At 47.3% G+C, this 21850-nt stretch overlaps 2 protein-coding genes across 3 annotated transcripts in view; one reads left to right on the top strand and one right to left on the bottom strand.

The window, feature by feature from the left end:
* RCAN3 (RCAN family member 3) overlaps positions 1-10682 on the bottom strand; it is a 59317-nt gene extending 48635 nt beyond the window's left edge. The window contains exon 1 of the mRNA XM_069215754.1: positions 10347-10682. The gene's annotated coding sequence lies outside the window, so the exon portion shown is untranslated. The remainder of the gene's footprint in view (positions 1-10346) is intronic.
* A 256-nt stretch (positions 10683-10938) lies between these two features.
* The window catches only part of FIS1 (fission, mitochondrial 1), a 30680-nt gene continuing 19768 nt past the window's right edge, over positions 10939-21850 (top strand). Inside the window, exons 1-2 of one of the 2 annotated variants that reach the window (XM_069215756.1) lie at positions 10976-11086; positions 16696-16799. In XM_069215756.1, the coding sequence (XP_069071857.1) occupies positions 16764-16799 (36 nt within the window). In that variant the 5' untranslated portion in view covers positions 10976-11086; positions 16696-16763. Of the gene's footprint in view, positions 11087-16695; positions 16800-21850 lie in introns of both variants that reach the window. The other variant, XM_069215755.1, reaches the window with a different exon arrangement.

Genomic DNA, 21850 nt, shown 5'->3' with positions numbered 1-21850 from the left:
AAAAACACTGCCCTGCAGTACAATAGCCCCTCACTGGGAGTCTAGCACCCCCCACCCCCTCAGGCTGATGATGCTGTATTAGTCAAACAACCAATCTTGCGCACCATCGCCCAAGTGACTGTGGAACTGATAGCAACTCAGAAAAAGCAGAGATGTGGACCAGAGACCAACTACAGGGATGAGCACTGAAAAGTGAGATTTGCACCAGACGAGATATGAGAGACAGGCAACAGAGACAAGCTAAAGACGTGTGAGAAACTGGGTTCCTGGGTGACCCCTTCTCAAGCAACAGCCTCAATCCTTGTCAGGGTGAACCACAAAAGTCACAAAATTGACCTGTGCTTAACCCTCTGGTAGCTTGGCACAAAAGCAGATAAGGCTTAATTTACAGGCAATGTTTAAAGTATTTATGCAGCGCACAAACAGTAATAAAGTGGAAACACAAGAAAAATCTCACACAGATTCAGAAAAATAGAATACATTTTAATAAATTATTTGACACCAAAATGACAAAAATCCATCAGTAGAGATATGTGATTTTAAAGACTTAGGTAGAAATAGTGCTTAGAAGCACAAGGTACTAACTGGCAATCTGGTCAAGCCGGATCAAGACAAAGTCACAACTTCTGGCCAGCCGCGATTGTGTACAGGCCAGATACAAGGACCAGGTTATGCCTGCTGGGAATGGCACCTTATGTCCTTGATCTGGGGCGTTGCACTGCACAGTGGCAGTTCTGAGGAGCAATGCAGTCCTGCGTTGAGTTGCGTTGTGCTGCGTCCATTTGGAAGGTGACGATCCAAGGTCTATGCGAGTTGCATTGTGCTGCATCAGTTCCAATGAGGAACTGTGAGGGCTGTGTCGAGTTGTGTCGGTTCTGATGGGGACCACAGCTGGGCTGGCAGAGAACCTTTATCCCACTTCCAAGGGTACGGTGCTGGATAGGCACATCTTGGGTGGTTAGGTCCTGGGTTCAAGGTGCAGGTCCAGTCCTTCTTACTCAGGCAGGAGGGCAGCTGAGCATTCCTTCTTCTGGGTCTTCTTCAGGTCCAGAAATGATATGAAGAGTGGGTCTGAGGGGACCCCTGTTTATACTTGGTGCATACTTTGAAGTGGGAGAAGCTTCTGGAGTTTCCCTCTACAGAGGTGTCCAGAAATTCCTGCCTTGCTACCCTGGTCCTAGTCTCTATGGGGGCACAAAAGGCTAGAGGCATTGTATAAGAGCTGAGCCAGTACCTTTGCAGTAAAACTGTGGTAGGTGACAGCCCTGCCCCCCTCTCCCAATCTAGTCAGAAATGGCCCATGCTGCTAACACCAGACCCTGTGATGCTGTCTGAGAGGAATACACAAAGTCCAACTGCCACCTACAACTAGCCATGACAACCAGGAACAGGCCGCAAGCACCAAATGGTTAGGGCAAGTTAAAAGGCAACTTTCTAAAAGTGGGATTTTCAGAACTGTGACTTAAAATCCGACTTTACCATTAATGAGGATTTTAAATTGCAAATCCTCAGACACCAAACTTGACTTTCCTACCTGATCCCAAACAAACGTTAGCATTTATTAAATGTAATAAGGTAACCCAATGTTATCCCATGGGAAAGGTAGGCCTTACAGCAGTGAAAAATTAATTTGAGCTTTTCTCTACCAAGACATGTAAAACTTAAAAGTACATGCTCAACCTTTTAATTACAATGCACACTGCCCTATGGGATGTTTAGGGACTATTGCAAGGGTGACATATCTAACAAAAAGGGAATTTCAAACTTAGCAAGAGGATTTATATTGACTAGTTGAACTGGCAATTTAAAACTGCTAAGAGGCAGCAACGGCAAGCCTGAGACATGTTTACAGAGCTACTTAAGTGGGTGGCACAGTAAGTGCTGTAGGCCGACTAGTAGCATTCAATGGTAACAGAAGTACCACTGCACTAGGGAATTACAAGTAAATTAAATAGGTTAATCAGGTTTAAACTAAGTTTGAGACGTTTTAAGGAGTGGACACTAGCCCTTTAGCAGTGGTTAGCAGTGGTAAAGTGCACATAGTCCCAAGGTCCACAAAACGAATTCAGAAAAATAGGAGAATAAAGGCAAACAAAGAAGAAAAGACACTAAACAGGGAAAGATGACGAGGCACAGAACTGAAAACAGCAGAGTCAGCCATGCCTCAATTCTTCTTCCTCCTCCTATTATGGGAAGCCCTATGTTTCCCACAAGAGCAGACCTCTCGGAGTGTGTGTGCTAAAGCGTTCTGGAACACAGCTAGGGCTTTATCTACAGAGCAATATGTTCACCTTCTCAAAAGTGTGAGGAACAGTGCCAACCTCGCCTCCTGGGAGTAAGGGCCGACAGGATGCAATATATGTAACAGGCAGTCACAGATATTAGCATGAGCTGCCAAACAGCTCACTGAAGAACAATGTCCGTGCCAGCCCTGCATGGACCACGTTGAGTTCCTTCTAACTGTTGGAATTGTGCAACTAGGGCTAAGCCTCAGCCACCCTGCTGCGCTGCGTCCTGGCCTGCAAGGAAACCCTTCCCTGCCCAGGCAGTCCCAAAAAGCTGAGCAGAGCACTAGGAACACCTCACCACCCATCAGTAGAGACTGCGACCGAGATGATCAAGCACATTTATACGAGTGCAGCTCAGCCTCCAGCACTAGTGACTCTCCAGAGCAAGCACGTTTTCTCACATATACAGCTAACCGGAGTGATTGTGTAGAACACATTTGCCTTGCAATGGCCAATACCCACTAGCATCCATCAGGCATGACCATTGGGGCATCACCACCATCTTTGGCTTCTGTCTTCAAAGAAATGTTCCAGAGCCACACTTAGGCATTCAGTGCCCCTAACAAGTGGTATAAAAGTCCAACACAAAGTTAGCCTGATAGTTAGATATAGCATGAGTTCCCTGGTCCACCTTGCAAGGTCCTGTGTATGACACTGTGTCACTGTGGCTCTTATCTGTAATGCCATCTCCATTGTGATAACTGTATTATACTGAATCTAAACTCAATCCTCACACTCCTCCCATGACCAAGGCCTTAATACGCAAATAACTTTCCTTAGAGAGCCAATTATGCTTTGGAGGGCAATATTCCATCTCAGGCCAAGTAGTCAACATCAAGTTCAGATGGGAATACATGCATTCTCAATACAGATAGGTGGTCCCTAAACTGTCAGTGGAATTGAGAAGAAGCTCAACACTGACTTTGGAGCTACTCGTTGGCACTGGACAAGCCTGCAGTGAATCAACTGCTGTGCTGATTCCCAGGAAAAAGAAACACATTTTTCTAACATCCATTATGATCCAGGACAAAGCTACACCATTGATTTAACAAAGTCCGAATTGACTGTCCTCATTGTCTTGATCTGGGCTTCTTGGACTCCACAAAATCATACAGCTGTTTCATCCTACTCAGTGTATTTGGGCTCAAAAACATTTTTCTGAGCCTTTGCAGGAATAGACAGAGCTCCAGGAAAGAGGCAATTCTCAAATATAACTTCTCTAAATAACAAATCCAGTCTGCAACAAAGGTCTAACTAATGGCTTGGCTAACCTTGGGGTCAGGCTGAAAAGACATTTAGGAGGACTTAGCAATTTCCAAATTTTCTGCACTTCAGTAGTAAACCACTGTTCCCGCTATCTTCCACTGAAACAGTTAAAGATATGCTGCCTTTTTTTAAATGTTTTTTCAGGAATAACAAGTGCACTTGAAACCAATCCAATGTGATTTTTTTTATCACATTATTTATTTTACATTTTAAAATAATTAAATATGTACTAATTTATTTAAATTCTAAAATGTCTATAACCATTCCAATATCTGTTAACAAATTGCCAGTTGACTTCAGTGCACCGGGAAACTGAAATTTCCTAACAAAACTTCCATCAAACGATTTACCTAAAAGCAGCAAGTGCTCAAGGCCTTCAAAGAGAGTACCACATAACAACAAAGTGCTTCCTTACGAGGCAGAACTCCCAACAAGCCCCCTCTGTCGACTTCCCTGTGATAAAATTGCTGCTATTTGGGCACAAACACAGGTCACCTGGGTATAGATATTTCCCTTCCACTGAGGTAATTCACTTGAACTGCAACTTGCATGGTTTTAAGTACATTTTTGCCCAGTGACTTCAGTATATTTATGGCCACAAAAAGGTGACCCCTAGGTATGCTTATGTCTTGATAAGACCCTTGGATTGGATTTGGGGTTGAAAAGTTGTCGATCTTTTACTTAAAAACAAACTTATAGCCACTCTGTGTCTCACATGAACACAAGCAACTGACTGTGGGACCGATGTACGAAATTCCTTTTTTAGCAGTTCTTAAATAACAAATTCTAAGAATTCGCCATTTAGTGTATGCAAAATGGAATGTACAAAAATAGAGTTTTCCAAATAGTGATTCCTACAGACTAGAAATCGCTATTAGGAAATCGCTATTTGAAAAATGCTACACCATTGGTTCCTATGAGCCTTAAGGCCCATAGGCCCAAATGGTTTTGCATTTCCAAATTTGCAATATCCTAATAGGAAATCACAAATTAGGCAATGAAACCCAAGGGTGCCTAGGGGACCAAGTCCCCCCTTGATGCACCCCCCAAAAAAAGTGTTGCACAAATAAAGTACACAAATGCCGTGGGGCGTTTGGTGCTACATGGCACTTTAAAAAAAGCATTTTAATGCATTTTTTAAACTTCCACACGGTACCATCGACTAGGAGTCAATGGTAATAGCATTTTCTAAATGCCCATTCCGCATTTAGGAAATGCTTTGTACATGTGCTTAGGAAATTGCAAACAGATAATCTCTATTTCTGATTTCCTATTTGGAAATCGGGAAGTGTGCTTTCTACTGGGTAGAAATCATATTTTGCGATTCCCTATTGGCCTTTGTACATCTGAAAAGGCAATTTAGCATTACTTAACAGACCAAAATTGTGATTCTGTTAATAACATCTGCCATATTTATATTGAAAATGATGCAAGCCACTTGTAGGAAGCTGGCCTGGGGCATGGTGAGCACAGATGGTTTTATCACCTTATACCAGGTCCGGGTATCCCCTATTAGTAAGGTGCAGTCAGTTTCTAGGAAGCCAGGCTCTATAGAGGTAGCTGTGGATGAGCAGCAAATGATTATCTAGGAGACATGCAAAGCTCATGCAATACCACAATTGTCACACAGCACTCACACATGAAAGAACCACACAGTGTTAGAAAAATAAAGCATACTTTCTTGCGGTAACAAAAATACTAAATAGGCACTACCCCTACTGGAGATAAGTAAATACACTAGTATATACACATTAAATCAGTAAAGAGCATAGAAAGTAATAAGCATTGACAAAAGTATAGGTAAACAGTGAGCCCTAGGGGAGGGCCAAACCATGTACTAAAAAAGTGGAAAGTGAAAGGCAGTCTTCCACCCAAAGAAGTGGATCAGTAGAAGGAAGCTGGAGGAACTAGGAACCCAAGAGGTGAGTACCAGAGTGACCCCCAGCGACCAGGAGAGCAGTGGTAAGTACCTGTTTTTCCCTAAAACCAACAGGAGGACTTTGGAAAAGGATTATGCAAGACCCAACCAAGACTAGAAGAACCCAAAGGTGGATCCTGAAAGAAGAGGGCCTGTAAAGGAAGGGGACCAAGTCCAGTTAGTGATAGAGTGCCCGGTTGTGGCAGGAGCCACTACCCACCCTTCTGTGGATGCAGGACCAGGTCGATGGTGGACAAAGAAGGACAGCAGCAGAGGAGATGAGGAGAAGTCTCAAAAGTGATGCAAGTGATGTCCCACGTCGGCGATCGAGATGCAGTCGGGCAGTAGTGCTGGAAAACCACCAACAAGCCTTGGCAAATGCAAGAGATGGAGAAGAAGATGTGCACAGCTGAAGAGGACCACCAAGGTCCAGGGGACCAAGGAGGGGAGTCCAGGGTGACCCTCAGAAGTTGGGAGAGTCAGAAGAGGAGGCGGCGCCAACAGGCAACTCACAGGCAGCAGGCACAGCAGTCGCAGTGAGGCCCACTCAGCACACCTGAAGAGGAGTCCCACGTCGCTGGAGCAGCAGGTAGGAGACTGTGCTTTGCAGGAAGGAGTGCTGGGGGTAGGGGCTACGTGGAGCTCGAAGATCCTCTAAGGAGCCCCAGATTGCATGGAACCATACAACCAATACTGGCAACAGAATTGGGGTGTGATTCTGACATGTTTGATAACAAACATGCCCAGGTTCGGAGTTACCATTGTGTAGCTTGGCACTGGTGTCTAGTACACGGGGAAAATGTCTTCCCTGCACGTATGAAGTCCAGTGCAATGGAGGTGGTCCTGCAGGGGTGCCCTCACACACAGGTACCTAGATCCTGCCCTATGGGCTAGGAAGGCCTACCATAGGGGTGACTTACAGTGAAACGGTGCAGTTACCTGTGGTGAAAGGGTGCATGCACCTGTTCAATCAATCAATCAGGGATTTATAGAGCGCACTACTCACCCGGTAAGGTCTCAAGGCGCTGGGGGGGAGAGCTACTGGTCAAAAAGCCAAGTCTTGAGGTGTTTCCAGAATGATAGAAGGTCTTGAGCCAGGCGGAGGTGGAGTGGTAGGGAGTTCCAGGTCTTTGCGGCAAGGTGAGAGAATGATCTTCCTCCGGCAGTCGTGCGACGGATGCGAGGAATGTAGGCGAGGGCGTGGTTGGCGGAGCGAAGGTTCATGCAGGCTGCAATGGCAGGCCTGCAGACACATTTTGCCCAGAAGGGAAAGCAGATGGAGCTAGTAAATCTGCATTTAAGTCATCAATATATATGTTAGGTTGTATCAAAGAAAGTATGAATTGATTGACACCCAGGTGACAAGCTGTTGTTGGACAGATATTAGATAAGTTAGCATTAGGAATGTGTACCCATGAATTTAAAGGTAGGTTAGCCAAGATGAAAATTAGACATTGTTAGAATCTGAACAGGAAAGGTTTTCTCACTTTAGAGGCCTGGGTCCAAACCCCCAAACTGCTCCACAGTGTGCTGTAGATGATCGCTGTCAATCTCCTTCAATTCAGTAAGAAGAATCTCAGAAAACCTCCTGCATCTAGGACAACTACAAGTCCCAAGTCAACCCCTCCATCCTCCCAGTCACCCTACCTGTCACTTCCAAAATCCAGAGGGCCACCGTGACCACTTGGCCCACCATCACCACTCAAGAAACTGCAGAGACAAGCGTTCCATACACACCATCAGACCCCTGCCTGCATCACGTGGTCACTAAAGGACTGGACTTCATCAGTTCAGCCCACATCGAGGTCCTGAACAACTCAATCAACACAGCCACCTTCCCAGATGTATGGAAACATGTCACAGTTCTCTTCTAAAGAAAACCTCAGTGAACACCAATACACTAGCCAACTATCAGCCCATCTCCCCGCAAACCTTTCCTGCCCAAAGTCATGAAGAAGATTGTGACCAAACATCTAGCCGCCCACCACAAGGACAACAATCTTCTCAACACCACTTAATCCAGTTTCAGACCAAAACACAGAAACCAATCTCACCCTTTCCATGGACGACATCCAACAGATCACAAACAGAGGAGACACCTCTGCTCTCATTCTTCTGGATCTATCTGGTACCTTAGATCCCATCCACATTCAATGTCTATTTGATGGCAGCATTCATGGACTAACACCCTGTTCCATCTGCTCCTTTCTCCCCGCCCACACCAAGCTGGCCAACCCAACTCTTCCACCTCAGCCACAGCCAAACTCATCCGCAGAATACCACAAAGATCCTCTCTCAGTCCCACTATGTTCTGCGCCTACATGGACCCACTTACCAGTATCATTCGCTGTCACAGAACCAGCGTTATACCCTTCGCAGGAGAGACTCAACTCATCCTCCTCCTCTCCCACAATTCATCGGACACCCAGGCCAGGTTCTCCGCCTGCATGTCCAAAGTCACCACATAGATGAAAACCAACTGCACCAAGCTTAACATATTCTTGGACAGTGTCCTCGACAGTATGGATTTTGGTGCCACATTACAAAGACACATCATATTCCTTTACTCCGGCCGCTCTGTGCAAGAGTGAATAATTGGTATGGTCTCAAACCCATTCTTAATTCACAGAGGAACCAGATAAGGCTGCTTACTGTCCCCGCTCCTCTTTATCTTCGCCATAGAGCTCTAATTAGGCTGATCTTATACAACACTCAGATAGAAAGTATAGCTTGGTGGAGGCAGAGTAGAAAGCAGGATAGCACCATATGCTGACATGCTGCTCTTTGGAGCCAAAACGCATCTCACTGGTCCTCACATTTTACACTATCTTGAGGTATGCGTAGAAGCCTACAGCTATTGAGCAAACTGGTCTAAGTCCCTACTGATCCCACTTAAGGGACGTAAAACCTTTATAACCTAACAGATCTCTATCCCAATAAGACGGCTGAATCTCTGCTATCTGGGCATGTACATCGCACTGGAACCCGGTCTGACCTGGAGCATTAACTTCGCCCCCTTCCTAACTAAATGAACAAAATACATTTTCAGAGATGTGCTAAGCTGCCACTCCACATTCTCGGGCAGAGTTGCCCTGTTCAAAATGATGATCCTACCAAGCTTCCTTTATGTCCTGCAAAACTTACCACTGATGATCCCTTATGGTTGGTTCAAGAACCTCACTGCCATGATTTGGTTCTTTTGGTAGGCACACTGCCCTCCCCATATCACCCTAGACAAATGTTGATATACTATTTATGATAGGGGGATGCGAGGCCGCACAAATCCTGGTGATAAATGATTGGCTTTGCAGAGGATGGGACGACCCAGCCTACTGAGCGGGACTGCCCCTATTGGGCCTTGACAACATTATGCTTATACTCAACGGTGACTGTATCCTTCAGTCTCCTGGAAGTCACTAACATGGAGCTTTTGAGCTGGCGATCAGCGCTTAGCTTGACCGGATGAAACCAGCATTTAAAACAACAGTTTCCACTATGCTGGGAGATTGATGACATGTACTGCTGCTGGAGAGATGTGCAACAAACGGCTGTGGGGAGAGATGTGCAACAAACACTGGTGCAGAAGAGATGTGCAACAAACACTGGTGCAGGAGAGATGTGCAACAAACACTGGCGCAGGAGAGATGTGCAACAAACACTGGCGCAGGAGAGATGTGCAACAAACACTGGCGCAGGAGAGATGTGCAACAAACACTGGCGCAGGAGAGATGTGCAACAAACATTGCTGCTGGAGAGATGTGCAATAAACAGAGAAGCAGGAAAGATGTGCAATAAACACTGCTGCTGGAGAGATGTGCAATAAACTGGTGTCTGATAGATGTGCAATAAACACTGCTGCTGGAGAGATGTGCAACAAACATTGGTGCAGGAGAAATGTGCAAAAAACACTTCTGCAGAGATGTGCAATCAACAGGTGCAGGAGAGATGTGCAACAAACATTGCTGCTGGAGAGATGTGCAACAAAAATTACTGCTGGAGAGATGTGCAAAAAACACTGGTGCAGGAGAGATGTGCAACAAACACTGGTGCAGTAAACAGGTGCAGGAGAGATGTGCAATGAACAGGTGCAGGGGAGATGTGCAACAAACAGGTGCAGGGGAGATGTGCAACAAACAGGTGCAGGAGAGATGTGCAACAAACAGGTGCAGGGGAGATGTGCAATAAACAGGTGCAGGGGAGATGTGCAATAAACAGGTGCAGGGGAGATGTGCAATAAACAGGTGCAGGGGAGATGTGCAATAAACAGGTGCAGGGGAGATGTGCAATAAACAGGTGCAGGGGAGATGTGCAATAAACAGGTGCAGGGGAGATGTGCAATAAACAGGTGCAGGGGGAGATGTGCAACAAACAGGTGCAATAAACAGGTGCAATAAACAGGTGCAGGGGAGATGTGCAACAAACATTGCTGCTGGAGAGATGTGCAACAAAAATTGCTGCTGGAGAGATGTGCAAAAAACACTGGTGCAGGAGAGATGTGCAACAAACACTGGTGCAGTAAACAGGTGCAGGAGAGATGTGCAATGAACAGGTGCAGGGGAGATGTGCAATAAACAGGTGCAGGGGAGATGTGCAATAAACAGGTGCAGGGGAGATGTGCAACAAACAGGTGCAGGAGAGATGTGCAATAAACAGGTGCAGGGGAGATGTGCAACAAACAGGTGCAGGAGAGATGTGCAATAAACAGGCGCAGGGGAGATGTGCAACAAACAGGTGCAGGGGAGATGCGCATGACAAGTGGGGACTGTGCAGTGAAGACACATGGAAGAGATGTGTGGCGCACGTGGATGGAGAGGGTTGGACGCCCTGTGACCCCCGTCAGTCGGGTCCCTCGGAGCCCAGGGCTCCTGACTCACCTGTGCAGGGGGCAGGGATGCAGGCTGCTCCTGCAGTGGTGGAGTAGGGCAGCAGAGGCGGGTACAGGCTGGTGCAGTTGACAGGTCACCCCCTACGGGGCAGGGCGCCCCCCGATGCCAGCCCGGGCCCCCCGCTGTAAGCCATGTCAGCGCAGGATTCAGTGTCCTTGCTGCTGCTGTCAGTGCATTGCTCCTCACTGGAGGCGGGGCCGGTGCTGCAGCCAACCAATGGGAACGCAGGATGCGGACACCCGGCGCGTGCCACGGGCAGCCAATGGAAACCCAGGACGCGTACACTCGGCGCGTGAAGGAGGACAGTCAATGGGTACCGAGGACGCGGACACTCGGCGCGTGACTAAAATTAGCCAATTATAGCCGAGGAAGTGGCCGTTGACAGCAGAGCCGTTAATTTTGCCCATTATGGGCAGGACCGTGCCAGTCACCTGCAGTGGCAGGTCACCATGTTGGCTTGGGACGCCGACGCCATGGCGAACGAACGTATCCGCCATCTTGGACGGGGCTCTTCCTTCTGCTGCAGCGGTGTCCGTCATTTTCTTTCTTTGGGATGGCGTGACTCACGCTCGAGCGCCTGACAACCGCACTTCCGGGTCCGCCTCCTTAGCTTCCGGCGGGTGGCTTCGCTCTTCCGGTGTTGTTGGTCAGAGGCTGTTCCGTCCTTTGCTGCCGGTAGAGACATGGAGGCGGTGCTGAGCGAGGTGGTGGCGGTGGAGGACCTGCTGGTGAGGGGTCTGGAGGGCCGGGTGAGGGGCTCCAGGGCCAGTGAGGGGTTGCAGGCTGAGGAAGGGCCTCTTCTGACTGGTAGCCCCCACCTTTGGCCTGGAAAATGCTGTGGTTTTGAACTGCAGGTGCCCTGGCCCTGCTAAACAGGATCTCAGGGCCAGATCTCTTTCCCCAAAACTGTACTATGTCCTGGCCCTTCAGCCGCCCTGGTAACTCTGTGCAGCGCCGGTTCCAGGAATTTAAATCTGGGTCGGCCAAGGGTGCGTTTGAGTGGGCCGGTGTGTGCCCAATTTTTGACCATTTCAGAAGAAGCCTACAACCTGGACTCCGGTGTCACTGCACCTGCTGCATCATTGGCCGGTAGACTCCTGTCCCGTCTTCCCCAGCACACACCTCCCCACTGCAGCTTGCCTCAGACATTAACTCAGGTTGCCACCGGGCCGTTCTCTGCATGCCCAGAGTTTTGTCTCGAATAGTAGAAAGATAGGGAAAATCATCTAAAGGTGATATTTTTCTCCTTATCACTACACCAGTAAAACAGCTATTATTAAAAAAAACTGCACTATAAAATATATCTTAGAGATTTCTCATTGACCCCTGGCTGATAATTAAAGTAAACAAAAGCGAAGCAAAAAATCACATTTGCGGACATGGAGGAAACACTTAACAGGTGCTTTATCTGTGCCCTCTTTTTCTGTTACTAGGAGGGCCAAAGGTCATGTTTGGGTGGGCCTCACCCACCTGCTAGAACCATTCCTGATACTATGTCAGGACCAGAGGTTTCTCCCTCGTTGTTTATTAACTTCTCAATCACATCAGTAAATAAAAATTAACTTTATTGTAAATAAAATCACACACAAGTTGTACGTGTGTCATCATAGCAGGAGCACCAGTCATTGCACGTCATACAGTATATAAACACAGGAAGCCAAAAACTGTCCTCTTCCTTTGCTACTTCGCACGGAATATAGATATTTTACCTCATATTCTTCATAACGTGTTCTTTGCACTTCTCTATCTTATTACATGATCTTGCCCTTCTGAGCTTGCACGTCTCACTGTGACCAAATTAGTGCATGGGTTACGGGCCTTAGGTATAATATTCTTTTGTTTGTTTAAATGGCAGTTCATTACTTCTGTGGGAACTCTAAATCATACGCTTTTAAGCAACTGGCCGCATAGCTTTTGTGCACCCAACAGGGGTGCCAGCAGACAGAGCGCACCAGTGCAAGGGCCACAGTCCTCTTTCTGGCTCGTTGCTCGCGCTAAGCGCCACAGGCCCATTCTCCGATCTGAAATGGAGTGCAAGCCCATGCCTTGACTCGGCAGGTGAAGAGTCAGCTCCCACTGTGATAATGTCGCTGTTGAGCTCACCGTCTCCCCTATGCCCACTACCTGGGCTTTAATTTGGCTAACTTGGGCTTTGCCTGAGGGGAAAGGAAGAAAACTTTATATAGCTTTATAAAGGAAGTTGTCAGTGCCTCCTTAACCAGCCTAAATTCTTTGGGTATTTGCTCCACCATTGGGGCCAATGCCACATAGACCTGTTTGCATCCATCTATCACACCAGCTGGATCGCTTCTTCTCATGGAGACCAGACCCCATGGCCATAGCCACAGATGGCTTCCTGCGACACTGGACAGGCCCGCTTTATGCCCTTCCCCTGTTCATAGTGATCCCGATAGTCACAGTTTAAGCTTCCTGGTCCGATTCAACTCATAAACGACCCACATTTGCCTGCCAAAAATGGGTGGGTTGTTGCACCTCATGGAGCCTGGATAGTAGGCCCCCCATTATGTCTGTGATTAACTTTCTGGCATCAATGGCAACCAAGGCCCTAAGTTATTTTTCAGTCAATGGTTACTGATCCGCCATCTCAGCAGGCCACATTTCCATAGAAGGGAAACCAGTGGGGGGAACAGCCGTTGGTAGGTAGGGTTATGAGAGGTATTCTCTTATCCAACCTCCCCAACCAAAGTTTTCTCATTTATGGGATGTTGACATCACCTTGAAGTTTCTGCGGCTGTGGCCTTGCAACTCTGATTTGTCCAGGAACAAACTGTCTGCAAAATTGACCATGCTCCTATGCCTGGTCTCCTGTAAGAGACTATCCGACCTTCATGCCCTAGATATTTCAGGCAAGGCAGAGGCTATTCCTCCGAAGATGTTACCTTTTTTCATTTTCAGGAGAAAACCACTTTCTAGGCAAGTTACCTACCCTAGTTTTTCTGAAGATCCTTAGTTATACATTGTGCACTGCTTACAAGAGTACAAAGACCGTACTAGTGAACTTAGCCAGTATCCCAGAGGTCAACTCTTGATCACTTCTTCAGAAACCCTTCCACCTGGTGTCTTCAGCTACTCTGGCCTATTGGGTGAAATTAATTCTAGCGGAGGCAGAAGTTGATACTTCTAAATTTGGGGCTCATTCAGTGCTGGGTGCCATGGCCTCAAAATCATTTGATCTGGGGTCTCGGCTGCAAGGCGTAATGAGAGCTGCAGATTGGTGAGCAGATTTACATTCAACACCTTTTATTATAAACCAATTTTGGATGTAGCTTCCATTGTGTTGCAACAGCTTTGAATACTCATAATCCGAAGCCTCCAGTCCTGATATAAAAAAAAAAAAATCTAGTGCACGCATCAAGAATTTTCAATTCTATTAAGGACACAGGTGCAAGGATTATACCACCCTGTCATTCTTTGTCTACTGAACTAATGACATTGAAATACTTGTGATTTGTATATGACAATACAGTTTTTCTTCTCAGTTTCTGATTAGAAGAATGGGTAATTAAGAAGGGCATCAGTTCCACTTCCCAAATTTGGACCCTGTTAGACCTAGAGTTCTGTTGGACAGTGTCAACCTCACAACTTTGGACACAGTGGTGAAAATATTCCTGTTTGTTCACTGTCTGAATCTTAAGATTTGATCATCTAAAGGGCACAGAAAGAGAGCAGTTTTTGTCACCTTGTGTTTATATACTGCATGACGTGCCGTGATTGGTGCTCCTGTTATGATGTCACATGTAAAAGTTGTGGGTAATGTAGTTTACCCAGAAATTTATTTTTATTGGCTGCTGTGCTTGAGAAGTTAACAAACAGTGAAGGAGGCGCACAATCATTGCCTCACTGTCCTTAATGGAATTGAAACTTCTTGACGCATACACTAGAAAAAATGTTGGTCCCTAGTACATAGTACCCCAGGCTCCTAGGCGCGCATGGTCCCCAGGCCCTCGTCTGGCTTCTTGGCATTGTAGAGTGGAGTATAGAGTCTCCATTTAATTCTGTTATCCAGAGCTTGTAATAGACTTCCAAGTAGCTCAGCCTGGCTCTTGCCATTGTAGAGCGTAGAACAAAGCCCCACACCCCTTATTATTCACAGCTTATGAGAGACTCACAGGTCCCCCTCAGCTGGCTCTGGCTGTGCCCAGCAGCTCACACTGTGGACAACGGGCAAGACTTACCCTACGGCTGCTTCGCAACTGTTGTCTTGGGGCACAGGCACTGTAGAAGTGAGGCAGGGACTTCCACTTTTGAGTTTCACAAGCCTTTTCGATCTCGCATTGTAGAACATGGTGGTAGTGGGCAATATGATTCTCACCCATGCATGTTAAGTCTTCACTCTGATATCTGTTTAGCTCTAAAGCTGTATTTTGTGCCCTCATCTACCGTAGACATGCTGATCAAGGGTGAAAGCTTTTAAAATGTGCTGACCTTCACATATTTCTCAGGGATGTATTAAGAAATGGATTCAGTGTTTAACCCCGAGTAAACCTAGCTTGGGCCCTCTAAAAAGAGCCCAAAAGTCCCCTGTTTTAAAGATATGCCTAAATTAAGTGCCTACCCCTCTTTAGGTGCATCGGTTCATTTGATTAGTGAAGATGGCGGTTACCTTATATGTCTTAGGATAGAATTTTTCATTTTGTAGGTACATTACAGGTGAAGTGGCAGCTCAAACTAAGATTAACTGGGTTTGTTCCGGGCTGTTGAAGGCTCTATCTAACCACCAACAACAGAGCCGAACCATCAGCATATGTTAATGAACCTTATGTCTGTCTAAGATTTTAATCATCTACCACACAAATTCTTTGTACATTCAGAATGTGATGTCTCCGTGCCAGACCTGGTCTCCTAAGTTATGTTGTAGTATAGCTGCACCCACTTTTCCCTCTTGTTAATGAACTTGGATTCGCGTAGCAGGTGTTTCGGGTCTTTCCCTTTTCACATTGAATTTACTCGAAGTGTTAACCAGCCTGGCTCCATAATACATGTACATCTTTTGTATTTGCATAATAAATTGATTGACGTACATGTATGCAGTCACCCAGCTAATTATGTTAATTTCGGAAAGACTTCGCTTTGTAATACAGACTGTATCTGTGTATCATTTTTTAAAGGTCCTTTTAAGCTATTTTTTTCACTTGTACGTCTCCGGTACGGTTTTGTTTGCCCTGCTGTACTTAAATATACAACCATGCTCCACTAGGACATTGTGCCATGCATACATAAAAGGTTCCCTTTGTTTTTTTTTTCCAAGTTTTTTTTTTTTTTTAGCAATGACAAATCTAGCTTTCGCTTTAACGTTCATGTTTTGTAGTTGGTTTATAACTCAACGCTGATCACAAGTTAAGAATGCTCACAGATTGTGTGGTGGTCAACCAATTTCTTTACAACTCTGATGATCACTCCCCGGGGGAAAACGTTTTTTGTAACTTCAGATGTATGTAAACTAGGTGCCTGCACAAATTAGCTGCAATATACATACATGTGGGCGACCCTAGAGAAACCAGCACACCCATGCTTCAGTGCCTCATGGGGAACACTAACTAGTGCACTTTATCTTCAGAGCTCTAAAACCATCACAATGAATCTTGCAACTAGTAATTCACTACTCATTAGTGTGCATTTGTACATTGGATACACTAATACACCTCAGTTTACTCTGGAGAAGCTTGCTAGATAGCCTCATGGACTAACCCACTACACAGCATTCTAGAATCACTAAACCAAAGGGGACTTTGCACATATATTTAGTGACAATAGCACACCGCACTGTACCTTGGGTATTCTAGTACTACCCCCTGCACATCACTATGTCAACACAATTCAGTGACCCAATCCAACCATACCACAGAGATGCACACATTGTGCTACAGAGATAAAAACTCTTGGCTCATCCATATCATGCAGCGATTGAGCCACCACGCCACACTGCATAAGGGACACGCTAATACACCTGGTTTTAAAGAGTGCAACCTGTCAAGTTGCAACTCACGAAACTGCATCAGTGGATACACTAACCCCCCTGCTCTGAATTTTAGTGATGCTATGCCACCATACGGAAATAACCCACCAAACTGCAGGGCAGGCCTTGAGAGTGAGGCCCACCGCACTGGAAACTTGTGGACTACAAGAAGGCATCCTGTTCTAAGGACAACATCCAACACAGTGCACCATATGCATCCTACCCCCTTTCATTTCTTCACAGCCTGCAAGTGCCCAGAAAACTCTTCATTGCCAATGACAGGCTAACAAAATGGGCTGATATGATTACAGTTGAAATGATAACTAAGTATTCCACCGTATTTGTTTTGTGTGTACTTAGAAACCAGTATTCCTCCCGGAAGATGCAGAGAAAATGCATAGACGTGTTCTGTCCGTCCATTCCTAATCATGACACAGGTCCTTGTGAAAAAGGAGATGGCAAAGGTATATCAAATCAAATCATTAACATTTATAAAGCGCGCTACTCACCCGTGCGGGTCTCAAGGCGCTCGGGGGAAGCGGGTTACTGCTGCTCGAAGAGCCAGGTCTTGAGGAGTCTCCGGAATACGGAGTGGTCCTGGGTGGTCCTGAGGCTGGTGGGGAGGGTGTTCCAAGTCCTGGCTGCCAGGTAGGAGAAGGACCTCCCACCCGCTGTGGAGCGGCGGATGCGAGGGACGGCGGCGAGAACGAGGCTGGTGGAGCGGAGGAGACAGGTGGGGGCGTAGAAGCTGAGGCGTCGGTTGTGGTATTCTGGTCCCTTGTTGTGGAGGGCTTTGTGTGCGTGGGTGAGAAGTCGGAAGGTGATCCTTTTGCTGACGGGGAGCCAATGCAGGTGTCTCAGGTGGGCGGAGATGTGGCTGTTGCAGGATATGTCGAGGATGAGGCGGGCGGAGGCGTTTTGAATACGTTGCAGACGTTTCTGGAGTTTTGCGGTGGTCCCAGCTTAAAGGGTGTTGCCGTAGTCCAGGCGGCTAGTGACGAGGGCGTCGGTCACAGTCTTTCTGGTGTCGGCGGGGATCCAGCGGAAGATCTTACGGAGCATGCGGAGGGTGAGGAAGCAGGAGGAGGACACCGCGTTGACTTGTTTGGTCATGGTAAGAAGAGGGTCCAAGATGAAGCCGAGGTTGCGAGCGTGGTCTGAGGGGGTCGGTGTGGTGCCGAGGGCCGTGGGTCACCAGGAGTCGTCCCAGGCGGTCAGGTGTTGCCGAGGATGAGGTCTTCAGTTTTGTCTGAGTTCAGTTTCAGACGGCTGAGCCTCATGCAATCTGCGACGTCCTTCATGCCATCTTGCAGGTTGGTCTTTGCGCTGGCGGGATCCTTGGTGAGGGAGAGTATAAGTTGAGTGTCGTCGGCGTAGGAGGTGATGATGATGCTGTGCTTGCGTACAATGTCGGCGAGTGGGCTCATGTAGACATTAAAGAGTGTCGGGCTGAGAGAGGAGCCTTGAGGGACGCCGCAGATGATCTCGGTGGGGTCTGAGCGAAAAGGTGGGAGGTAGACTCTTTGAGAGCGGTTGGAGAGGAAGGAGGCGATCCAGTCCAGGGCCTGGCCTTGGATCCCGGTGGAGCGGAGGCGGGTTATTAGGGTGCGGTGACAGACGGTGTCGAAGGCAGCCGAGAGGTCGAGGAGGATGAGGGCGACTGTTTCACCGTTGTCCATCAGGGTTCTGATGTCGTCTGTGACTGAGATGAGGGCGGTTTCAGTGCTGTGGTTGGCTCGGAATCCGGATTGTGAGGGGTCGAGAAGGTTGTTGTCTTCAAGGAAGTTGGTAAGCTGTTTGTTGACGGTCTTCTCTATGACTTTGGCATGGAAGGGGAGGAGCGAGATGGGGCGGAAGTTCTTCAGGTCGCTTGGGTCAGCGTAGGTTTCTTTAGTAGGGCGTTGACTTCGGCGTGTTTCCAGCTTTCGGGGAAGGTAGCAGAGGAAAAAGAGGAGTTGATGATGGTCTGGAGGTGCGGGCGATGATGTCCTCGGTTTTATTGAAGATGAAGTGTGGGCAGGGGTCCGAGGGGGCGCCGGAGTGGATTGAGTTCATGGTGGTTTTGGTTTCTTCTGTGTTGATGTGGGTCCAGGCGTTGAGGGTGATGGCTGGGGGTGTGGGTTCAGTGTTGGTCGGCTGGGTCTGGTGTCCAAAGCTGTCATGAAGGTCGGTAATCTTACGATGGAAGTAGGTGGCGAGGGAGTTGCACAGGTCTTGTGAGGGCATGTTGGGGTTGGAAAACTCTTATACGATGCTGAAGAGTTCTCTGCTGTTGTGGCTGTTTTTGTCCAGTCTATCAGTGAAGAAATTCCTTTTGGCTGCGCGGATCAGGTGGTGGTGTTCGCGGGTAGCGTTCTTGAGGGCGGTCATGTTGTTAGCGGTGTGGTCCTTACGCCAGGCTTTCTCGAGGGCGCGACAGGTTTTCTTTGATTCCTTAAGGGTGTCCGAGAACCAGAGAGGTTTTTTGGTGTTGGCCTGTCTTGGAAGGGGTCTGAGGGGAGCAAGGTTGTCTGCGCCGTTGGTGATCCAGTTCGTGAGGCTGAGGGCTGCGTCGTTGGGGTCGGTGGTGAAGGTAGGTTGGTTGTCGATGAGCGTGGAGAAAAGCTGTTCTTCTGGGATTTTGTTCCACTGTCGACGAGGGATGGCTGAGTGCGGAGGTGGCGGATCACGCGTCGGAAGGTGAAGTGCACACAGCTGTGGTCGGTCCAGTGTAGAGCGGAGGCATGGCTGAAGGAAACGTGTTTGCTGGCGGAGAAGATGGGGTCAAGCGTGTGTCCGGCGATGTGGGTGGGGGTGTTCACCAGTTGCTTGAGGCCGAGGTTGGCGAGGTTGTCGAGCAGGGCGGTGGTGTTGGGGTCGTTGTTCTGTTCTAGATGGAAGTTGAGGTCGCCGAGGAGGATGTAGTCTGGCGAGGGCGTGCGGGGAGATGAAGTCAGTGATGGAGTCGCTGAAAAGGGCGCGCGGTCCGGGGCGGTAGATGAGTGATCCTCTGAGGGTGGTCCTGGGATCAGTGCAGATCTGGAAGTGCAGGTGCTCTGTGGCGAGGGGGGTGTCTTCGGTGGAGGTGGTGACGCTGATGGAGTCTTTGAAGACAATGGCGATTCCTCCTCCTACTTGGTTGGTGCGGTCTTTCCTGGAAATCTTGTAGCCTTCAGGGGTGGCTATGGTGATGTCGGGGGCCGAAGAGGCGTTCATCCAGGTCTCCGTGATGAAGGCGACGTCTGGTGCTGTGGAGTCCAGGAGGTCCCAGAGTTTAACGGCATGCTTGTGGATGGATCGAGCGTTGACCAGGATGCATTTGAGGTGGCTGGTGGCGCGTGGGCTGGTGGTCGTGGTAGTTTCGTGGTGGAAGATACGTTTGCAGGTGTGACATGTGAACATAGCCTTCCTGCAGCCAACTGTAGCACTGATATCGTTGCTGTTGCCCAGTGAAGTGAAATTGCGAAAAAAGAATGAGCTGAAATAATTATCATTTCCTGTTTGTTAGGAAGCCGTTCACCAAAATATCACCATAGACCAGTAAGCTAAAATAATAGTTATCATCATCCACTGGAAGAATATAATCAGCTAATATCAAAACGGAGCAGCTGTTGCTTCATCGAAGAGGGTGCCTTTTAACTGGAGACGCAGATGATTGCCTGTTCATCACAGTAGTACTGGAGTACGGTTTGAGAGTTTGCTGCATGCTGTAGGTCTCGCCTGTGTTACAGTGATGAAACAGCACGGTCTTTTGAGTAGCTTCTGTTGCATTGTATTTAATCACCAAATTTACCTGTAATCCGAGGCTCTTGTCCATATTACTGTGGTTGCTTTGAATGGCCATCAGGTAGAGTTAGAGCTAGAGGGAGAGCCTTGTATCTAGCCTACCTTACTGGTGAGTGCACCAGCGTGTCAACCATTCTGGTTGCAATGTTTCTGACGGGTGTAAAGTCCTTTCAGTGACGCGGTAGGGTCCATGTTGTCAACAGGATCCACTCTTGAACAGTCAGCTCCTCTGTTCCTCCACCTCTGCTTCTGATCTGAACATCCCTGTTGCTTGACCTTCAAACTTGCTGCCATCAAGATCCAGGTACTCAAATGCCTCAGTCGCAGCCAAGGGTCCTAACAACTCCTGCAACAATTTCCGCTGCCCCTCTTACTCATCACCTGTGTTGGTATGGTCAGAAATAATAGTCTGCACTCGCAAAGTAACACAAATGATGCTTTATTAAAGTTGCACACATACTGTACAGGAGAGGCAAAGGAACTTCTGCCACGGCATCTGAACTTTAACATTTCACTCCCAGTCACTAGTAGCCCTCCAGATTCGCTCTCAAGCTAAACCTACGGAATACCACACATGCTTTTATGGAAAAGTGGTCCCAACCATAACCACCTAGTGGTGACTGCCACTGGGTAATATATATTTTCACCGACCTGCAGTTCCTTAAATCATTACTGTATAAATCACTATATATATTCACAATCCTGCAGTTCCTCTTGTCGTTACTACAGGTCCCGCTTGAGTCAGGTGTAAAATATTCTTCAAAATTCTTTCACAGCGCTGCAGTCCTTCAAAGCATTACTAAAAGTCCCTCTCGAGTCAGATGGAAAAGCACTGAAATTATTTCGTGAAGCTGCATTTCCACAGTTCGTTACTAAAATGTCCATCTCAATATAGATACAAAGGCTTGAAATGGCAATCAGAATTCTGAGGGGATGTGACTTCAACATAGAAATTTGCATATTCGCTTTAGCTACTCTAATGACTTGCTCATATTCTGTAGGACAAATAAATATACCAAAGAAGGTTTGTAATGAGGAGGAAACATTGCAACCTACAATAAATGTCTTGAGTGTTGTGGAACTAGTTGATTACATTCTTCTATGCATAGGAATTTACAGTCACTGAGGTGCAAGTGTTTAAAAAGCTCTGTTCTTGGGAGCTGTTTTTTTGGTCTATGTATGTCAAAGGGCATAATGCAGTCACTCAAAGTGAAAACATCCAGTGACTGGAGTGGACTGGTCCGTTGTTCTACAATTTGTGGTGGGTGGTAGTATAATTTGAGTGACTGTTGTACAGACCAGTGGTTCAAGAGTGTTGCTCTAACAAGAAGTTTAAGGACACACAATTGTGCTGAAGTTGAAATAATATGCATCCATGCTCCAGGGAAGTAACAAACACGCTATGGGGAAGTAAAGCCCACACAAACCCTCAAATAGTAACCAAGCAAATGACAGTGACAATGAGGCCAACAATTTGTAAACAGTAGGTGCGATTTCAGGCAACTGCAGTGTAACAAAATGTCTTGCAACAGCCGTTTCTCATGCAAGACCTAAAAAGTGTTGGAGTCAAGATGGGTGCTTCCTGGTAACTGTTACGTCGACCTGCACATGAAGAAAATTCATCTCGTTCTCCTGTTGCTCATCAATGATGTCTGCGACACTACAGTGTCTGCACTGCCATTCTAGATTTGGCAATTTCCATGGCCGCTATTCTGTTTCTGTATCATATCTTCCCTACTGAACAACATTC

Source organism: Pleurodeles waltl, chromosome 12 (assembly GCF_031143425.1).
Source record: "Pleurodeles waltl isolate 20211129_DDA chromosome 12, aPleWal1.hap1.20221129, whole genome shotgun sequence".
NCBI lineage: Eukaryota > Metazoa > Chordata > Amphibia > Caudata > Salamandridae > Pleurodeles > Pleurodeles waltl.
Note: the sequence above shows the minus strand (reverse complement) of the source record. Positions and strands in the feature narration are given on the sequence as shown.